At 33.4% G+C, this 19,187-nt stretch overlaps 1 protein-coding gene across 8 annotated transcripts in view; it reads left to right on the top strand.

Annotated features, from left to right (window-relative positions):
- FSTL5 (follistatin like 5) overlaps positions 1-19,187 on the top strand; it is a 765,145-nt gene that overhangs the window by 611,454 nt on the left and 134,504 nt on the right. For all 8 annotated transcript variants that reach the window (XM_082461701.1, XM_082461708.1, XM_082461706.1 and 5 more), the window contains 2 exons: positions 5,613-5,774; positions 10,122-10,256. In XM_082461701.1, the coding sequence (XP_082317827.1) occupies positions 5,613-5,774; positions 10,122-10,256 (297 nt within the window). The remainder of the gene's footprint in view (positions 1-5,612; positions 5,775-10,121; positions 10,257-19,187) is intronic.

Below are 19,187 nucleotides of genomic sequence, written 5' to 3'. Positions count from 1 at the left end.
TGGAATTGCTGGGTCACATGGTAGTTCTATTTTTAGTTTTTTAAGGAACCTCCATACTGTTCTCCATAGTGGCTGTATCAATTTACATTCCCACCAACAGTGCAAGAGAGTTGCCTTTTGTCCACACCCTCTCCAGCATTTATTGTTTGTAAATTTTGTAATGATGGCCATTCTGACTGGTGTGAGGTGATACCTCATCATAGTTTTGATTTGCATTTCTCTAATAATTAGTGATGTTGAGCATTTTTTCATGTGTTTGTTGGCCATTTGTATGTCTTCTTTGGAGAAATGTCTATTTAGGTCTTCCACCCATTTTTTGATTAGGTTGTTTGTTTTTTTAATATTGAGCTCCATGAGCTATTTGTATATTTCGGAGATTAATCCTTTGTCCGTTGCTGCATTTGCAAATATTATCTCCCATTCTGAGGGTTGTCTTTTCATCTTGTTTATGGTTTCCTTTGCTGTGCAAAAGATTTTAAGTTTAATTAGGTCCCATTTGTTTATTTTTGTTTTTATTCTCATTACTCTAGGAGGTGAGTCATAAAAGATCTTGCTGCCATTTATGTCAAAGAGTGTTCTGCCTATGTTTTTCTCTAAAGGTTTTATAGTGTCTGACCTTACATTTAGGTCTTTAATCCATTTTGAGTTTATTTTTGTGTATGATGTTAGGGAATGTTCTAATTTCATTCTTTTACATGTGGCTGTCCAGTTTTCCCAGCACTACTTATTGAAGAGGCTGTCTTTTCTCCATTGTATATTCTGGCCTCCTTTGTCATAGATTAGGTGACCATAGTCGCTTAGGTTAATCTCTGGGCTTTATATACTCTTCCACTGATCTATATTTCTGTTATTGTGCCAGTGCCATACTGTATTGATTACTGTAGCTTTGTAGTATAGTCTAAAGTCGGGAGGCCTGATTCCTCCAGCTCCGTTTTTCTTTCTCAAGTTTGCTTTGGCTCTTAGGGATCTTTTGTGTTTCCATACAAATTGTAAAATTTTTTGTTCTAGTTCTGTGAAAAATGACATTGGTAATTTGATAGGGATTTCGTTGAATCTGTAGATTGATTTGGGTAGTATAGTCATCTTCACAATATTAATTCTTCCAATCCAGAAACATGGTATATCTCTCCATCTGTTTGTGTCATCTTTGATTTCTTTCATCAGTATCTTATAGTTTTCTGTGTACAGGCCTTTTGCCTCCTTAGGTAGGTTTATTCCTGGGTATTTTATTCTTTTTGTTGCAAAGATAAATGGGATTGTTTCATTAATTTCTCTTTCTGATCTTTTGTTGTTAGTGTATAAGAATGCAAGTGATTTCTGTGTGTTTTTTTTTTTTTTTTTTTTGTATCCTGAAACTTTACTAAACTCATTGATTCACTCTAGTAGTTTTCTGGTGGCAACTTTAGGATTTTCTATGTATAGTATCTTGTCATCTACAAACAATGACAGTTTTACTTCTTATTTTCCAATTTGCATTCCTTTTATTTCTTTTTCTTCTCTGATTGCCCTGGCTAGGACTTGCAAGCCATCCCATTTTTAAAGTTAGTGATATGTATGTGTGTGTGTGTGTGTGTGTGTGTGTGTGTGTGTATATATATATATATATATATATATATATATATATATATATATAATTTGAGATAAATTTTCTTGTTACCACAAATTAATTCAGCATGTACGTTTTTTACTCAGTCAAAATACAGTTATCAAATCAGTAAACATAACATTGATAGAATCTCATTATCTACTATACAGTCCATATTGACTTGTTGGCAACCTTCCCAATAATAGCTTTATAACTAATTTTTCCTGGTCCAGCATCCATTCTGGATTCCACATTGCATTCAGTTAATATTCCTGTTTAGTATCTTTTAAGCTAGAAACGTTCTTTGGCCTTTCTTTGTCTTTCTTTTCTTTTTTATCAAGGTAAAATTCACATAACATTGAACAATTTTAAAGTGTACAGTTCTGTAGTTTACAGGACCTTTAAAATGTTATGCAACCATCTCACTGCCTACTCCCCAAACATTTTCATCAACCCCAGAATACACCTCATAGCCATCAAGCAGTCATTTCACATTTCTCCTTCCCCCCAGCCCCTGAAAACCACTAATCTGCTTTTTATCCTGGTGGATTTACCCATTCTGGATGTTTCATGTAAATGAGCTCATACAATATGTCATCTTATGTGTCACACTTCTTTCACTTAGGGTAATATCTGAGCATATTATATTGTAGCATATATCAGTACTTCTTTCTTTTTATTACCAAATAATATTTTATCGTAAGGATAAACCACATTTTATTTTTCTGTTTATTAGTTGATAGTTGTTTTTGTAATTTCCACCTTTTGGTTATCATAAACATTCAGATACATGTTTGTTATGGAAAACCTGTTTCAATTATGTATACAAACCTAGGCTTGGAATTGCTTGATCCAATGATGATTCCATGTGTAACAGTTTGAGGAACCACCAATGTCTTCCACAGTGGCTACATCATTTTATATTCCTACCACGGATGTGCAAGAGTTCCAATTTCTGCCTATTGTTTTGTTGTTTAATAGCATCCTAGTGGATATGAGTGGTATCACATTGTGATTTTAATTTGCCTTTCCAGTGATGACTAGTGAATTTTGATATCTTTTCATGTGCTTATTGGCTATTTGCATGGCTTCTTTATGGAGACATGTCTATTCAAGTCCTTAGCCCACATTTGAATTGGATGGTGTTTTTTTAGCCTTTTTTTTTTTTTCCTATGTGAAAACATTTAAGTTCTATTCTCCTAGCAAGTTTCAGTTATACCCTACAGTGTTATAAACTGTAGTCACCATGTTATTCATTAAATCCTCAGACCTTATTCATCCTATAACTGACGATTTGTATCTTTTTCCCAACTTCTCCCTATTCCCTCCACCTCCCTGCCCCTGGCAACCACTTTTCTACCCTCTGCTTCTATGAGGTCAACTTTTTTTTTTTTAATTCCCCATATCTTTATACCATGCAGTATTTTTTGTGCTCTGTCTGGCTTATTTCACTTAGGATAATGCCCTCCAGTTTATCCATGTTGTTGCAAATGACAAGGTTTCCTTTTTTTTTTAAGGCTAACTAATATTCATATATATATATATATATATATATATATATATATATATATATATATATATATATATATAATAGTTTCTTTACTCTTATCAATTGAAGGAAATTTATGTAGGTTGTTTCCATATTTTGGCTACTGTGAATAATGTTACTATAAACATAAGGAAGATGTTCATACATATAGCTATCTCTTTGAGATAATAATTTTGTTTCCTTTGGATATATACCCTGAAGTGGGATCACTGGATCATAAGGTATGTATATGTATTTATTTATGTGTATATATGTATATATGAATATGAATCATATATATAATTCATATTATATGAATATAATTATACACATATGAATTATATAAGTAATTCATATTATATCAATATATATAATTCATAGTATATTCATATGTATACTATGAATTTTATATATATATATATATATATATATATATAATTATTTTGCCATAGGAAGTCCTGACAAGTCAAATTTGGAACATACTTGTTTTTAATACCCATCAGATTTTCTTTCTTATTGGCTAAATTCAGTGGCTGTTACAGACCACAATCAGCCAGGTTAGTTAAGGGCAAACTGAAATGTAGAGAGCATTGGCCCAGGAGTCAGACCTCCCTTGATTTTAGCCTCAACTCTGGACTCTAATAAGCTTTGTGACTTGGGGATGCCATTAACCTCTCTGTGACGCATCTTCAAATCAACATGACTACAAAGCATTCAGCACATTCCATAACATCTATCAATATATTATAGTTTTTACTCTAAAGGTACTTGTACTGATGTTATCACCAGAGTAACTGATGCATATTCCAGAAGAGACATAAATCAAATCTCAGTTTTCCTGGTGAGAATATTGAGGCTAAAGTTCAGAAGGAATCCATATTAGTTAAGGCTTACTTAAGCAGAAAGGGGAAATTTATTGACTCGGAAATAGATCTATTTTTAATTTATTGAGGAACCTCCATACTGTTCTCCATAGTGGCTGCACCTGTTTACATTCCTACCAACAGTGTACAAGGGTTCCTTTTTCTCCACATCCTCACCAGCATTTGTTATCTCTAATCTTTTTGATAATACACATCCTAACAGATATAAAGTGATAACTCATTGTGGTTTTGATTTGCATTTCCCTGATGATCAGTGACGTGGAGCACCTTGTCGTGAACCTGTTAGCTATTGTATATCTTTGGAAAAGTGTCTATTTTGGTCCTTTGTCCATTTTTAAATTCTTTTTCTATTAAGTTGTATGACTTTTTGGTATATTTTGGATATTAACTCCTTATCAGATAGTGGTTTACAGATATTTTCTCCCATTCTGTAAGTTGCCTTTTCACTTCTTTGATGGTTTCCTTTGCTGTGCAGAAGGGGGCTATTTGTCTTTTAGTTGATGAATTGTAAGAGTTCATTGTATGTTCTGGATACCAGGCTCATATCAGATATCATCTGCAATTTTTTCCTGTTTTGTCAGTTGTATTTACACTATTTCCTGGCATCCTTGTCAAAAATCAATTGACCATAGATGTATGAGTTTATCTCTGTGCTCCTTATACTGATTCCATAGAAGTATATTTTTATCTTATTGCCAGTACCACATTATTTTGATTACTGTACCTTTGTAATATGATTGGGAATCAGGAGATATGAGAACTCCAGTTTCAGTCTTCATTTTCAGGATTGTTTCGGCTCTTTGGATCCCCTTGTAATTCCATATGACTCTGAGGATTAGCTCTTCCATTTCTGCAAAAAAAATGCAGTTAGGAATTTTGATAGTGATTACATTGTATCTATAAATCAATTTTGCAGTATTGTCTGTCATCTTACCAAATCTTATTATCTCACCAATTACTTATTCAGTCCATCAACACGTGGTGTCCTTCTGTTGATTTAGGTTTTATTTAAGTTCTTTCAACATGTTTTGTAGTGTTCAATGTAAAAGTCTCTCACCTTCTTGGTGAAATTTATTCCTAAATATTTTATTTTTGGATGTACTGTAAGTGGAATTGTTATCTTAATTTCTCAAAGATGCTGTAGTAAGGAAAAGTTTTTTCTTCTCTCCCATTTATATATTAGTTCATTTATTTATGTTACTGAATTCATAGAGTCTTGTTTGATTCTTTATACTCCTTTGTAATTGATAATTATCTCAATGCTCAAATTATTTCAGATTTGGTGAATGAGAGCCCTTTTAAACTGGTTTTGTATTTTTTGATATGTTTCTATCATTCCTTAAGGACTTCTTTAGTTATTGAATCAAGATAGCCCAGGCTCAGCTTATATTTTCCCTGGTTCAGTCTCAGAATAGCTTTTATCCAGGGGACACTGGTACATTTTAGTGGATGCTATTATTTGCAAACTAAGACCTGTAGAAATATCATTCATTAAATTATCATCATTAAAATAATATAATTGTAATTTTCTCATATTGCAATTTTTCTTTGTTTTGGAAAATCAAATGGCAAATACAGATCACTCATTCACTTTCTTTTCCATTTCTTCTTTTAGTCCCTCCCGTAATCCGGGTGTATCCAGAGAGTCAGGCCAGAGAACCTGGGGTAACTGCAAGTCTCAGGTGCCATGCTGAGGGCATACCAAATCCTCAGCTTGGATGGCTGAAGAATGGAATTGATATTACATCAAAGCTGTCCAAGCAACTCACACTTCAAGGTGCTTTTTACTTGCATTTTTCCTCTTAAATGACAATGTAAAAATTTTATCCTAAAATTTATAACACATTTTACATTATTATGAGAAAGAGCAAATAAGTCTTGGTGGCAAAAAAATATCATGAGTATGAAAAAAGATATGGTTGTACCTAAGACATAATATTTGAAATAGAGTCGTTTAATATTTTTAATGTTTTAAATAATAGTCTTGTCATAATGATTAGTTATGTCATTATTTCTGTCATAAGTAAAATATTAATTTTTTTCTTTTAAAAACTTAGCCTCTGAACTATAGCAGATATACTGAACAGAATCATTGGATCTCTTCATTGCATACATTTCTGAAGAGACAATTTTAAATGCTTAAATCATATGTTAAAATATATATTACAGAGGGTGTCAGTAATATAGAAATTCTTTAGAAAATGTTTTGCATCATGAAATGAAGATAGAAAAAATTCAAAATGCTACTAAATATGTTCCATATTTATGTAGTTTTACAGTTATGAAGTTCTTGCATTCTAATATATAAAATATTCTATATGTTCTAATAGTCTAATGTGCAGACATTAATCAATTATTTTACGGATTATAATAATCACAAATGAGTGGTATGTGAAAAGCATACCAGGCAATCTTTCTAATGTCAAATAACCTAAATAATGCAAAAGCAGTTTCATATATGTTGATTATACTAGTAAGCAAAAAAATGTAAAAATCTTATTTCCATTGTCAGGAGTGGCCCAGGGACAGTCATTTTACTGGAGTATCTATTGCATGGCATTACATTCCTTGTTCCATGGTTTTAAATTACTTCAATTCATACTTTAGAAATGAATATATTTTCATTTTTAAAATTATTTCTGTAAGAATAGACTGCTCTTATTATTCAACTTAGAGAGTGAATACACTTTATCAGTATACATCTTAAAATAAATCTTTTAAATCACTTACTTATTTATTTTTGCAAATGAAAAATGACATATGAAAGTATTTTTGACCTTTCAGAGCTGAATCCTAGCAATCTCTATGTTAATATAAATAGGTCCAACAAATTTACATGTTTGTGTCTATTGATTGCATCATGGTGTCTATAATCTGAGATGAGGATTGATCTGATAAACTGAAGTTAAATTGAATGAAAGTCTAATTAGCTTCTGATTTTGTCATCTCTTACCCATTTGATAGCAACAAACCATATTATAGGAACTTATTTTGTTTTTGTTTTAGAAATATACAGGAAGGCAAATTTGGGGAGTTGGTTACACTCTAGACTCAACATTTGAAAGATTGGGACATTTGTAAAATAGCTATTATCATTTTTTAAAATAAGAGAAAGTAAGTTAATTTTTGAGAGACTATGACAAGTAATAAAATGTAAGTAGGAAGCAGAACCTAAGAGATAAATCTGGGTGCACAGGAGTGTGAAATTCCATGTGGTTTTGTATATGATCACATATTATCAAATTACATAGTTATTTAATTATCCATTTATTCATCAGATGCTTATTTAGCATTTGTATGTGAGGTCCAAGTCTAGGCACTAACTGATAACTATGGCAATAGATGGGATGATATGGTTATGAGAAGTAAAATTCAACAAAGCAGAAATATTTTGGTTGGCAAATCCAGACAAATATCCAAAGGGACTAATAATTAGCAAAGAGGCAGGAGAACAAGGTGATTACAGAATGAAAGAAAAGAAAGCCAGAGATGGGAACAAGTTCAACAGTGCTGGCGGCATAGAAAGGTCAAGGAAGATCATTAAAATATATTCATGGGTTAGTGATTAGTTTGTCCTTGTGACATTTAGAAAATCAGTCCTCAGTGGGCTTAGAAATAAAAAGGAGGGAAGAAGTATAAAAACCTATTTCCAAATTTTGAAAGAGTAAAAAATAACAGTAGTAGCTGCTGGTGGGAAGGTTTAGGATTGATGAAGATATTTCTCACTTCTTGGACAATTTGTTGGTTTAAAAGGATATTGGTAAAGAGAAAGATGTATGAATAATGCAACAGGGGAAGGAGGGACAAATACAAAACAAAAAAGGAGGGGAGGTTGGCCTTGGAAAGAAATAGAAAATTTCCTTTGAGAATTAAATAAAAATGAAGATGTAAATGGAAACAGGAGGTTTGGGGATTAATTTCTTTCTTTTCCAGCTTTTATTGAAATTCAGTTGGCATATAAAATTGTGTAAGCTTAAGGTATACAAGGTGATGATTTTTTACACATATATTGTGAAATGATTTGGGTTTACTTTTTAATCACTTCTATGTATTTCATGATATAAAGAACAAGACAACCTGCTTAGAGTGAGAAGTTATTATTATGCCGGGAAACATCAAACAAAGACTAAAGATTTGAAATAAAAGTGGAGTAGGGTATGAAATGCAACTAACTGTAAAGGTCAAGTAACATCCTGTTACTTGAAAATTGGAGATCGTGAATTTGAAAATTTGTAAATTTGCTTATGTAATAGTCTAGTACTTTAATCAAAAACTTAAGTTCAGGGAATGTTTTCTAGTTCTGAAAACAGATGTGTCAGGATGATAAATGGACCCGGAAATTGGTAGTTCTGGTCATAGAGTAGAAAACATCTAGATATGCTAGATTATGTAGGAAAGGAGGGAAAGATAGTGGGACACATAGGTTAGAAGAACATATAAGAATATTGAGAAGAGAGAATTTGAAGAAGGAAAAAATTGAAGTTTCAAAAAAGTTCTAGAGAATTTACCTTAAGTATGTGGTCTTTGGAGAGGGCCATGTTTCACATAAAACAAGAAGCTGATCTGGGCTTAAATAGATTGTTTTCTTCTCATCTTTTAGAACAGGGGTCTGCAAATGAAGGGCCACAGACCAAATCTGGAAAGCTGCCTATTTCTGTAAATAAAGCAATTGTTTTGCTTGTTTTTAGAACAGCCACATTCATTTTAAAAAATAATGTCTGTGGCTTCTGTCACGCTGCTATGGCAGAGGTGAGAAGTTGGCACAGAAATTGTGTAGCCCACAAAGCCAACTGTCCTTTTTCAGCGGCCCTGCCAAAAAAAACCTGCCAACTGTTTTGGGGAAGTGATTCTCAACAGAATGGGGGGAATGGAGGAGTACAGTGATATTTGTAAATCAAGAAAGAGGGTCCAGTGATTTCAGTGATTAGCCTTTCCCAAACACTCACTGCCTCTCCATATCCTCCTAGGGATGACATTTAAGCTCTTTTCCCCTTGGTTTTCTACCTTCCTTCCCCAAACAACGGCTCTGATCATTCAGTCTCCTCTCTGTCACAGAGTCGTGCCCCTTTCTACTGCACATGGTTCATGGTGTCCTTGTGATTGGATAACATGGAACACACCACAAACATGCACACAGAGGCATACAGAAAAAAAGAACAGAAAGTAAAAGAAAAGATGCAAACCTAAACAAATGAGCACTAAAACACTGAACCTTAGGGTCTGATAGAACAGAAGTCCAGCCCTTACCTTTGAGGAGAGTGACCTGCATAAGATCATTCCATAAGTCTCAGATTCCTCATTTGATAATTAGCTATTATCTGGGACAATTAAGGAATAATATATGTAAAAGCACCTCCTATATTGCCAACATACAGTAAATGGTTAATTATACCCTGGTTTCCACTTTGGGGAATGCAACTCATTGAGAGATTAGCTGCAAATATCATTTTACCAAAATTTAAAAATTAGATTAATCATTCCCTTAACCCTTTGGTTATACACTGCCTATATCAATTTCCATATTATAATACTGCTTATTTTAGGTATATTTCTTGCAAACGACTGCAAATCTTACAAAAAAAATCATGTGTTATTTTCTTTCTGTCTCCTATACCTAATAATTCCAGATATATAATTCAGACTCAAGAATATGCTTGCTAAATGGCATTGTATTATACTTGCATGATGTAGCTCACTTAATTCCTTTATGACATGTCTTTTCACAAGTATTCTCCTGTAAATGAACCATATTGGTATTAATTAAAACTGTTGTAAAAGCTGAGGACAAAGTGGATTATGAATATTAAAAATAAATATAGAAATGGAATTATAGTTTTCAATATGTAACACTTCTTATGCAAGGTAGGAAATAGGAAATGAATATAAAATATGGTGTGTGTGCATTTGATACAGAGTATTGGGATCTCTGTAATAGAATGACAGCACAATTTATGAAACACTTGAATGCATTTGGAATAATTTGGCATGTCTCCAAAGCATGGAAGTATGAAGGGAAACAGTTTAATTAGGATAAGCTAAGAGAACTGTTTGACTGTGTAATCAGAAATCACTGTCCCAAAACTGAAACTGTAGTTTACAGGTTGCATTTGCCTTCTGTTTTCAGCAAATGGCAGTGAGGTTCATATTAGCAATGTGCGCTATGAAGATACAGGAGCATACACTTGTATCGCGAAAAATGAAGCAGGAGTGGATGAAGACATTTCTTCTCTTTTTGTGGAAGATTCTGCTAGAAAGACCCGTATGTATTGAATACACACACACACACACACACACACACTCACACACACACACACACACCATACTCAACTTTACAAGTAAGTTTTTTCAAAAACAAAGGCATCAGAAAATGCTGTGAAATGAGCAATGCATAAAAAGAAAAAACAAGCAAACAAAAGCAGTTTTCATATGTAGGAAGGCTGGAATTCTTGAAATATTAAAAGGAGATTTAAGGATTAAATACAAGACTGTGAAATTTTCAATACGACAACTAAAATGATTTTGTTTCTTTGACAAGTGTACATAAGATGTGTTGGGTCCTGTCCTCCCATTTGCTCATATGAAATTAAATCCTTTGCAAAATCCTTCTCCCAAATGATTTGGAACTCAAGGTCCTATAATATAGCCAAGGAGCATTCTATAGTTTTAATACATCAATCATTCTTTTTCTTGAAGTTGCATTGTAGTCATGACCCAATGGCTGTACATCAGCCCTTCTTTGCAGCAGTCAGAGAAGTAAGCCACCTTGAGACACCCACTGCCCCGGCACCAACACCACCCCATGGGCTATTCTCCATTTATAGCTAGAAATCCTTTGTCATTGCTGTACATGTCTCCTCATTGTTTCATGAAGTTTTAACAAAAATGTACTGTCCTTTTTAAAAATTAGTACTTAGTGAAAGGGATATGGTGACCTGGGATGCTAAAGATGGATTTTTGGTTACAGCTGAATTATTTAGAACTCAAAATACTCTTGTAGCATTTATCAAGTGAGCTCTCTATAGGCAAACACTCAGACATTTTCTTCCCCTGGTGCACATGTGCCATGGATGGCTGTTTTGGGATTGGGTCTGGATATACTTGGAATGGCTATTCTCATTGTTCCAAAGTCTTGCACCTGTCTGTACCTCCTATCAGTCTAAGCTTTTTCAGGGATCCTTATATTTTGAGGACCATTTACATGTGCAATTCTCTGAGCCCAGTTTTTGGACGAGGTTAAAATATCGTCCCAGGAATCTTCTTATTCCTCTTTCAATAAGTGAGTGCATGTAGATATGAGTGGATCCAATGAGGAAGTTGGGTCTTACCCAGGCCCTGACTACTGGTATATCTGTATCTATATTTCGTCTGTCTAGGACAACCATCATTATAAGCAAATACTTAAATATAAAATTCTTAAGGTGGAAAAAGAGAAAAGAAAACTGGGTTTAATGACCTAGATAAGGACCACCATAGTTTCTGTCCCTCAATTTGCAATTCATTTCCTGTTAAAAATTAATTTTGGGTGACAAGTAATTGAAAACTTTAGTTATCCTTGTCCTTTATGATGGTGCTGATGAGAGAGATTTTCCTTTCAACTATGTATTTTAATTTTCTTTTAATATTGGTCATGTAGTTTTCAATATATTTCTCTATTACAAAATTGAAACACCTAGCTATAGCTTCTTTAATCAATGAATCACTATCTACCAGCATGTATATTTGAGAAACACTTTACTGGAAGATTTCATATAATTTTGTCATATAAATGTGTTAGTTTAATCATAAGCTGTTTATGAAATCATGTTTTCAGTTTATTTTACTTATCACCTTAAACTCTTACAGGTCAAAATAATACGTTTTAAATATTTATTTATTTATTTATTTATTTATTTATTTATTTATTTATTTATTTCTGGCTGCGTTGGGTCTTCGTTGCTGTGCGCGGGCTTTCTCTAGTGGCGGCGAGCGGGGGCTACTCTTTGTTGCGGTGCAAGGGCTTCTCCTTGCAGTGGCTTCTCTTGTTGTGGAGCACGGCGCTAGGCCCGCAGGCTCAGTAGTTGTGGCTTGCGGGCTCTAGAGCACAGGCTCAGTAGTTGTGGCTCATGGGCTTAGCTGCTCCGCGGCATGTGGGATCTTCCCAGACCAGGGCTTGAACCCGTGTCCCCTGCATTGGCAGGTGGATTCTTAACCACTGAGCCACCAGGGAATTCCGAAAGACATTTTCTTAGCAATATTCTGTTAAAATCAGAAATACTAGTTTTAAAAGACATAGCAGTGCAGGTCTTACTACATCTATAGTTATAGAACTTTCAAAGCCATCTTATAAGAAACAATACAAATGAAAGATTTGGAGACTTTTGTTTTCTAACTCTGGAAGTGAAATATGTATAGGTATTAATTATGCATTCAAATCATGTGACATTTTGAAGGATAAAGGGTGAAAACTAACAGATTTTATTTTTTAATTAATTAATGAATTTCAAAAAGGTACTTAACGTAAGGTCTACCCTCTTAACATAAGGATACCCGCTTAACCCTCTTAGAGTTTTAAGTGTACAATATTGTATTGTTAACTACAGGACTAAGTTGCACAGCAGAGCTCTAAAATTTGTTTATCTTACATAACTACAACTTTATAACCATTGAACAACTCTTCATGTCTCCCTTCTACCCTTCCCCTGACAATCACCTTGTATTTTCTACTTTTATGATTTTGACTCTTTTAGATACCTCATATAAATATAATTACACAATATTTCTCCTTCTCTGACTCGCTTGTTTCAATGAGCATAACATCTTCCAGGTCCATCCATGTTGTTCCTTTTTTGTAAGACTGAATAATATTATATTGTATGAATACACAAAATTTTCTTTATCCATTGATTTGTTAATAGATATTTAGGTTGTTTCCATATCTTGGCTGTTGTGAATAATGCTGCAATTAACATGTGAGTGCAGCTATCTCTTTGATCCTGGTTTCAATTCTTTTGGAAATACACCCACAAATGGGATTGCTATGTTATATGATAGTTCTATTTTTAGCTTCCATAATGTTTTCCATAGTGGCTACACCATTTTACATGCTCACAAATAATGTGCAAAAGTTCCAGTTTCTCCATATTCTTGCCAATAATTTTATCTTTCGTTATTTTGATAATAGCTGTTCTAACCGGTATGAAGATAATATCTCATTGTGGTTTTGATTTGTATCCCTGATGATTAGTGATATAGAAAAAAATTTCATATGTCCATTGACCATTTGTATGGCTTTGGAGAAATGTCTATTCAAGTCCTTTGTCCATTTTTAAGTTGGGATATTTTTTGCTATTGAGTTATTGGAGTTCCTTTTTTTGGAAATTAAATGCTTATCAGATATAAAGGATGAATATATTTTCTTCCATTCCATAGGTAGTTTTTTTCACTCTGCTGATTGTTTCTTTTGCTGTGCAGAAGCTTTTAAATTTGATACCTTCTAACTTGGCTATTTTTGCTTTTGCTACTTGTGCTTTTGAGAAAATTATAGGCCAATATCCCTGATGAACATAGGTACAAAATTCCTCAACAAGATATTAATGAACTGGATCCAGTGGCACATTAAAAAGAACATACACCATGATCAAATGGGATTTATCCCTGCGATTCAAGGATGGTTCAACATAAAGAGATCAGTACATGTGACTTGCACATTGACAGACTACAGGATAAAAATCACTTGATCATCCAGTAGATGCAAATAAAACATTTGAAACACATTTTCATGATAAAAATACTTTGACAACACCCTTTTACATTAAAAATGCTCAACAAACTAGGTGTGGAAAGAATTTATGCCAACATAATTAAGGCCATATATTTTTAAGCCTACAGCTAACACCATACTCAGAGGTTAAAAGCTGAAAAAAAACTTTCCGCCTAAGATCAGGAACAAGACAAGGATGCACACTCATACTTCTATTCGACATAATATTGGAAGTCCTAGCCATAACAATTAGGCAAGGGTAAGAAATAAAAGGCATCCAAATCCAAAAAGAAAAATTGTCTCTGCAGATGACATGATCTCATATAGAGAGAACCCTAAAGATGCCACAAAAAAACCCTGTTAGAACTAATACACATACTCAGCAAAGTTGCAGGGTACAAAGTCAACATAAGAAAATCAGTTGTGTTTCTATACATTAACAATGTATATCTGAGAGGCAATTAAGAAAGAAATTCCATTTACAAATGCATCAAAAAAAAATAAAATACCTAGGAATAAATTTGACCAAAGAGGTGAAAGACCTTTACACTGAAAACTATAAGAAATTGATTAAAGAAATTGAACGAAACACAAATAAATGGAGAGATATTCTGATATTCTGTGCTCGTAGATTGGAAGAATGAACACTCTTAAAATGTCAGTAATAACCAAAGGAGTCTCTGATCCAATTCTATTTCCATCAAAATCTCAGTGGCGTTTTACAGAAACAGAAAAAATTCCTAAAATTCATATGAAACAACAAAAGATCCAGAATAACTGCAAAAATCTTGGAAAAGAAGAGCAAAGCTGGAGGAATCTCACTTCCTGATTTCAAAATATATTTAAAAACTATAGTAATTAAAACAGTATGATATTTACATAAAGACAGGCATATAGACCAATGGGACAGAAAAGAGATCTCAGAAATAAATCCACACATATGCAGTCAACTAATCTTTGACAAGGGCTCCAGAATACATGTTTGCCAAAGGATAGTGTTTTCAAAAAATGGTGCCGGGAAACTGAGTGTCCACACATGGAAGAATGAAACTGAACTTCCCATCTTTTACCATATACAAGAATCAACTCAAAATAGTTAAAGACTTAGGTATAAACCTGAAAATGTAAACCTGTTATAAGAAAACATAAGGGAAAACTTCATGACATTGCTTTTGGCAAAAAAAAAAAAAAAAAAAAAAAAAAAAGATTTTAGTTGTAACCCAGAAGTCTCAAGCACCACTAATTCATGTTTATATTCTACTATTTTGTAGGTATGTAAATACAGTTTCTTTGCAATAACAAATTTACCTCTCATTTAAATAAACAACTTTAACCTTTTTTTGGGGGGGGCACCTCGTGCAGCTTGGGGGATCTTAGTTCCCCACACAGGGATCGAACCTGGGCCCCTGCAGTGAAAGTGCCAAGTCCTAACAACTGGACTGCCAGGGAATTCGCTAAACTAATTTAATTTTTGTTAAATTTGTTTTCCACAAATTTGCGACACCATTATTAAGAACATATCATATATATAGTTGTTAATGTGAAAATAGCCATTTTTAGAAACAAACACACATACTTAAAACCAGAATAAAGCTAAATAAGTAAACTGAGTAGAATATTAGTAGTGATAAAAGAGAATGAACTGAAAATGTGAGACTGTCTAGTTGAAGGCAGTTTTCCTTGGGATGTTTCCTAGCACTCAATAAATTGTCAGAATTCTGTATAACAATACCAAAATCAGGTGGACAGCACCTCAGGGAAAACTACAGCCTTTTGTAAGTCCTAACATAAGAATTGCTCTGGGTTCTCTTCTAGTAATTCCATGGAAAAAGACTAATAATATTAATTATGCAAGTCACATTTGTATTTTGACAGATATTCTCAAAAAGCCAGAGAAAAGAGTCACAGACCCATCAATGATGACTTCACTCTTCTTATTTGCACATATTAAAAATTACTGACTTATCAAAATAATTTCAGAGGTCTTTTTTCCCTTTAGTTGTGTTAGGATACAACATACAGTTGACCCTTGAACAGTGTAGTGTTTAGGAGGTCCAACCGCCCTTGCAGTCGATAATCTGAGTAGAATTTTACAGTCTGTCCTATGTGTTTGTGGTTCCATATCCATGGATTAAACCAATGGTGGATCATGTAGTATTGTAATATGTATTTATTGAAAATGATCCCTGTATAAGTGAACCCGCACAATTCAAACGCATGTTGTTCTAGTGTCAACTGTATATTTAAAAAGCAGATTGGTCTAACAGAAGAGCATGAACTTTGGAGTAAGACATGAGTTAGAATAATTTCTCCACCACATAATAGTCCTGTGATTTGGAGCTACTAGTTAGCCCCTCTGAGCTTTAATGTCCTTATCTGTAATACAGTATAAATACTAACTCACTAAGGGTTTTCTATGCAGATACTGTAAAGCTCTCACCATAATGCTAGACATTATGCTGATTCTTACTAATTTTCTGAAAATAATTACTTACTTCTTGCTAGAAACATTGACAAAAATCATTTTTAATAAGACTGGAAAATCTAGTAATTGTTAGAAATCAGCATTTCCAAAATGAATGATACCTATACAGAGATATAGGTATAGAGAGAGATGGAGATGGAGATGTGAGTGTATATTGACATCTATAGTATTATATATCCAAACATAAAATATTATATATCTTCATACTAAAAAATTGATTCTGCTGATAAGAGTATAACTTTTCCTTTAATGTAGCTATTAAGATATTTTAAATAAAAATATATTTTTTTGTCAGAGTCAAAGCAAAAGCTACACTTTATTTCCCCTTTACATTGGTCTATTTATATTCCCATTACACTAAAAAATTATTTTGTAAGGTGATTTTCTTCTGTTTTCTTTTTGAAAGATGCAGAGAAGTATTGAATCCCATGTAGACAGCAATAACAAAGGGGAAAGATTTACAACTTTTGGGTCAAATGACACAACACGGATTTTGTTTGGCTACAGCTTCAGAGTAATCATCCAGCTATTTTCTGTATAATTGAGTTCTGATAGTGGCATCAATCACATTTTTTTCTTATACTATATTTTCCAGCAATATGATGCTGTTGAGAGAAAAATTCATGCAAAGCATCACAGGCCAGGGAGCTGATTTTTGTTGTACCTGAATCTTTGAATTGGAAAACCTTGAGTTACAGGTTTGTTGGCAAACCCTACTGGAATTTTTCTCATGTGACAAATTGAACTACAAGAAAGTGCTGCAAAATAATATAATCTCCAGCTATATTAGGCTTAGGGTTTGATAACTAAGATTGAATAGAATGGTATACAGGGAGGATTTAAATGCAAAGAACGGTAGAAATGGGCCCTAGAATGGTGCTTGTAACAGGGAGTAGAAGACAATTTGAAATAATGTGAGGGGATTTTAGGTAGAGGTAGATCATTGTTTATTTGGAAACATCTTGCACATAGCATAAGTACTTAATACACTTCCATTTCCAATGGGAGGCAATTCCCAGATTATAACAATTTATCTTCAGAATTATGGCAAATTAAAAGCAGTGTGAATGTAGGCTTCTCTGGAAAGCTTTTAAGCCTCTATGTGCATTAAGCCCTGGACTCAGGTTTTATGACACCTTGCTGGGATTTTAGTAAAGGATACGTTTAATCTAGCTTCTCACAAATATTGGAATATAATGTTTGAATATGTTAGACTAGTGTATATATATATATTTTTTCCTTTTTTTCATTGTCACAGGCAGTATTACATTGGAAATATTCGGCTATTGCTACATTCCTTACTTTAGAATTAACTTCAATAAATTAACATTGGTTGACTGTTATGAACTAAAATTCATTATGATTCTTTAAATGAGTATTTTAAATGGGTTAGACTCTACAACAAGATTACAAGAATGAATAAACTATATAAATATATAATGTTCATATAAGTTAATAAGTATTCTAAAAATATGATGAGTATAATTCACAATACACGGATTTAGAAATATGGTGAAATGTAGCCACTTGTACCTAAATATTTCAAAACATATATGAATGTTTAAGAATGTTTAAGAAGTATTTGCCTACTTTAGAAGTAGAGGAAAGGGTCTTAAAATAGGTTAAAATATGGTATTTTTACATTTAAAGGCAGTTTAAATATGATATCATAAACTTTGGAAATAGAACATATTCTGGTAATATGAACAAGTTAATTAACCTTTCTAGTCTTCATTTACTTTCTATTTTTAAAGAGTAGAGAAAATACTTACTTCGAAAGAGCAATTGTATAGGTTTAATGAGATCATTTACGTAGGATTTTATCAATGTCTACAGAGGCTAGGAAGATAGTATAAACAAAGAATAGCATAGTCTGTCAGGTATAGATGGACCCAAATGCACCAGTTATCAATTAATAATCATTTTTATACTCAACCAGTATGAGTGAGGTAGAACAAATAGGAATTTGGAAAATCTATAGTTAAAGATATGGTGTGGGCATCATAGCCAGGGTGATATTTTAATCCTGATAGTAATGAGCTAAGTGCTGGAATCAAAAAGAACCAAATAAAGACAGACATTTGAGAAAAATGAAATAAATCAATAAATGAAAATTATTGTTAATTTTCGTTTAACATTCACTGACTATTATTTAATAGACGTACTATACTAAAAACACTTTAAATTTTATTTATTTATTTATTTATGGCTGTGTTGGGTCTTCGTTTCTGTGTGAGGGCTTTTCTCTCTAGCGGCAAGTGGGGGCCACTCTTCACCGCGGTGCGCGGGCCTGTCACTATCGCGGCCTCTCTTGTTGCGGAGCACAGGCTCCAGACGCGCAAGCTCAGTAGGTGTGGCTCACGGGCCTAGTTGCTCCGTGGCATGTGGGATCTTCCCAGACCAGGGCTCGAACCCGTGTCCCCTGCATTGGCAGGCAGATTCTCACCCACTGCGCCACCAGGGGAGCCCCCTAAAACCACTTTAAAGCAGAGTGAACAATGCATATTTCTTTTGAAAAACCCAAAAAACTATTTAATTAATATTTGTCACAGACATTTACATATTAGTAAGCTTATTGTGAAATAAAACACACTTAGAATAATCAAACTCATGTTGAGGTTAATCATGCTTGATAAGCATTTATTATTTTATGAGCTTTCATTACTTATCTTAAATTCTAATATTCAAGCTCTCAATTTGGCCAATGACATTGGCGCATCCTGTGAAGTATCTTGTTCGTAAATCTTTTCATCTGTTGACCCAGAACATGGTGAAATGATCTGCTTTGTGATTTCCATAGCTGAAGGTTATATTTTCAAAATAGCATGCTTTTCAATGTCATTAAATAGACCTGTTTCTAATGCATTGCCATTTTTGCCCAATAGTGGAGGCTTGTCTCTCATTTAACAAGATGCTACGTGATCTGAATGTCATCAAATTGACAAGTTTACAACAATCATCAATAA

This window comes from Balaenoptera physalus (genome assembly GCF_965194825.1).
Source record: "Balaenoptera physalus genome assembly, chromosome: 5".
Taxonomy (NCBI): Eukaryota; Metazoa; Chordata; class Mammalia; order Artiodactyla; family Balaenopteridae; genus Balaenoptera; species Balaenoptera physalus.
The sequence above is the reverse complement of the archived record's forward strand: the minus strand, read 5'-3'. Positions and strand labels throughout refer to the sequence as shown.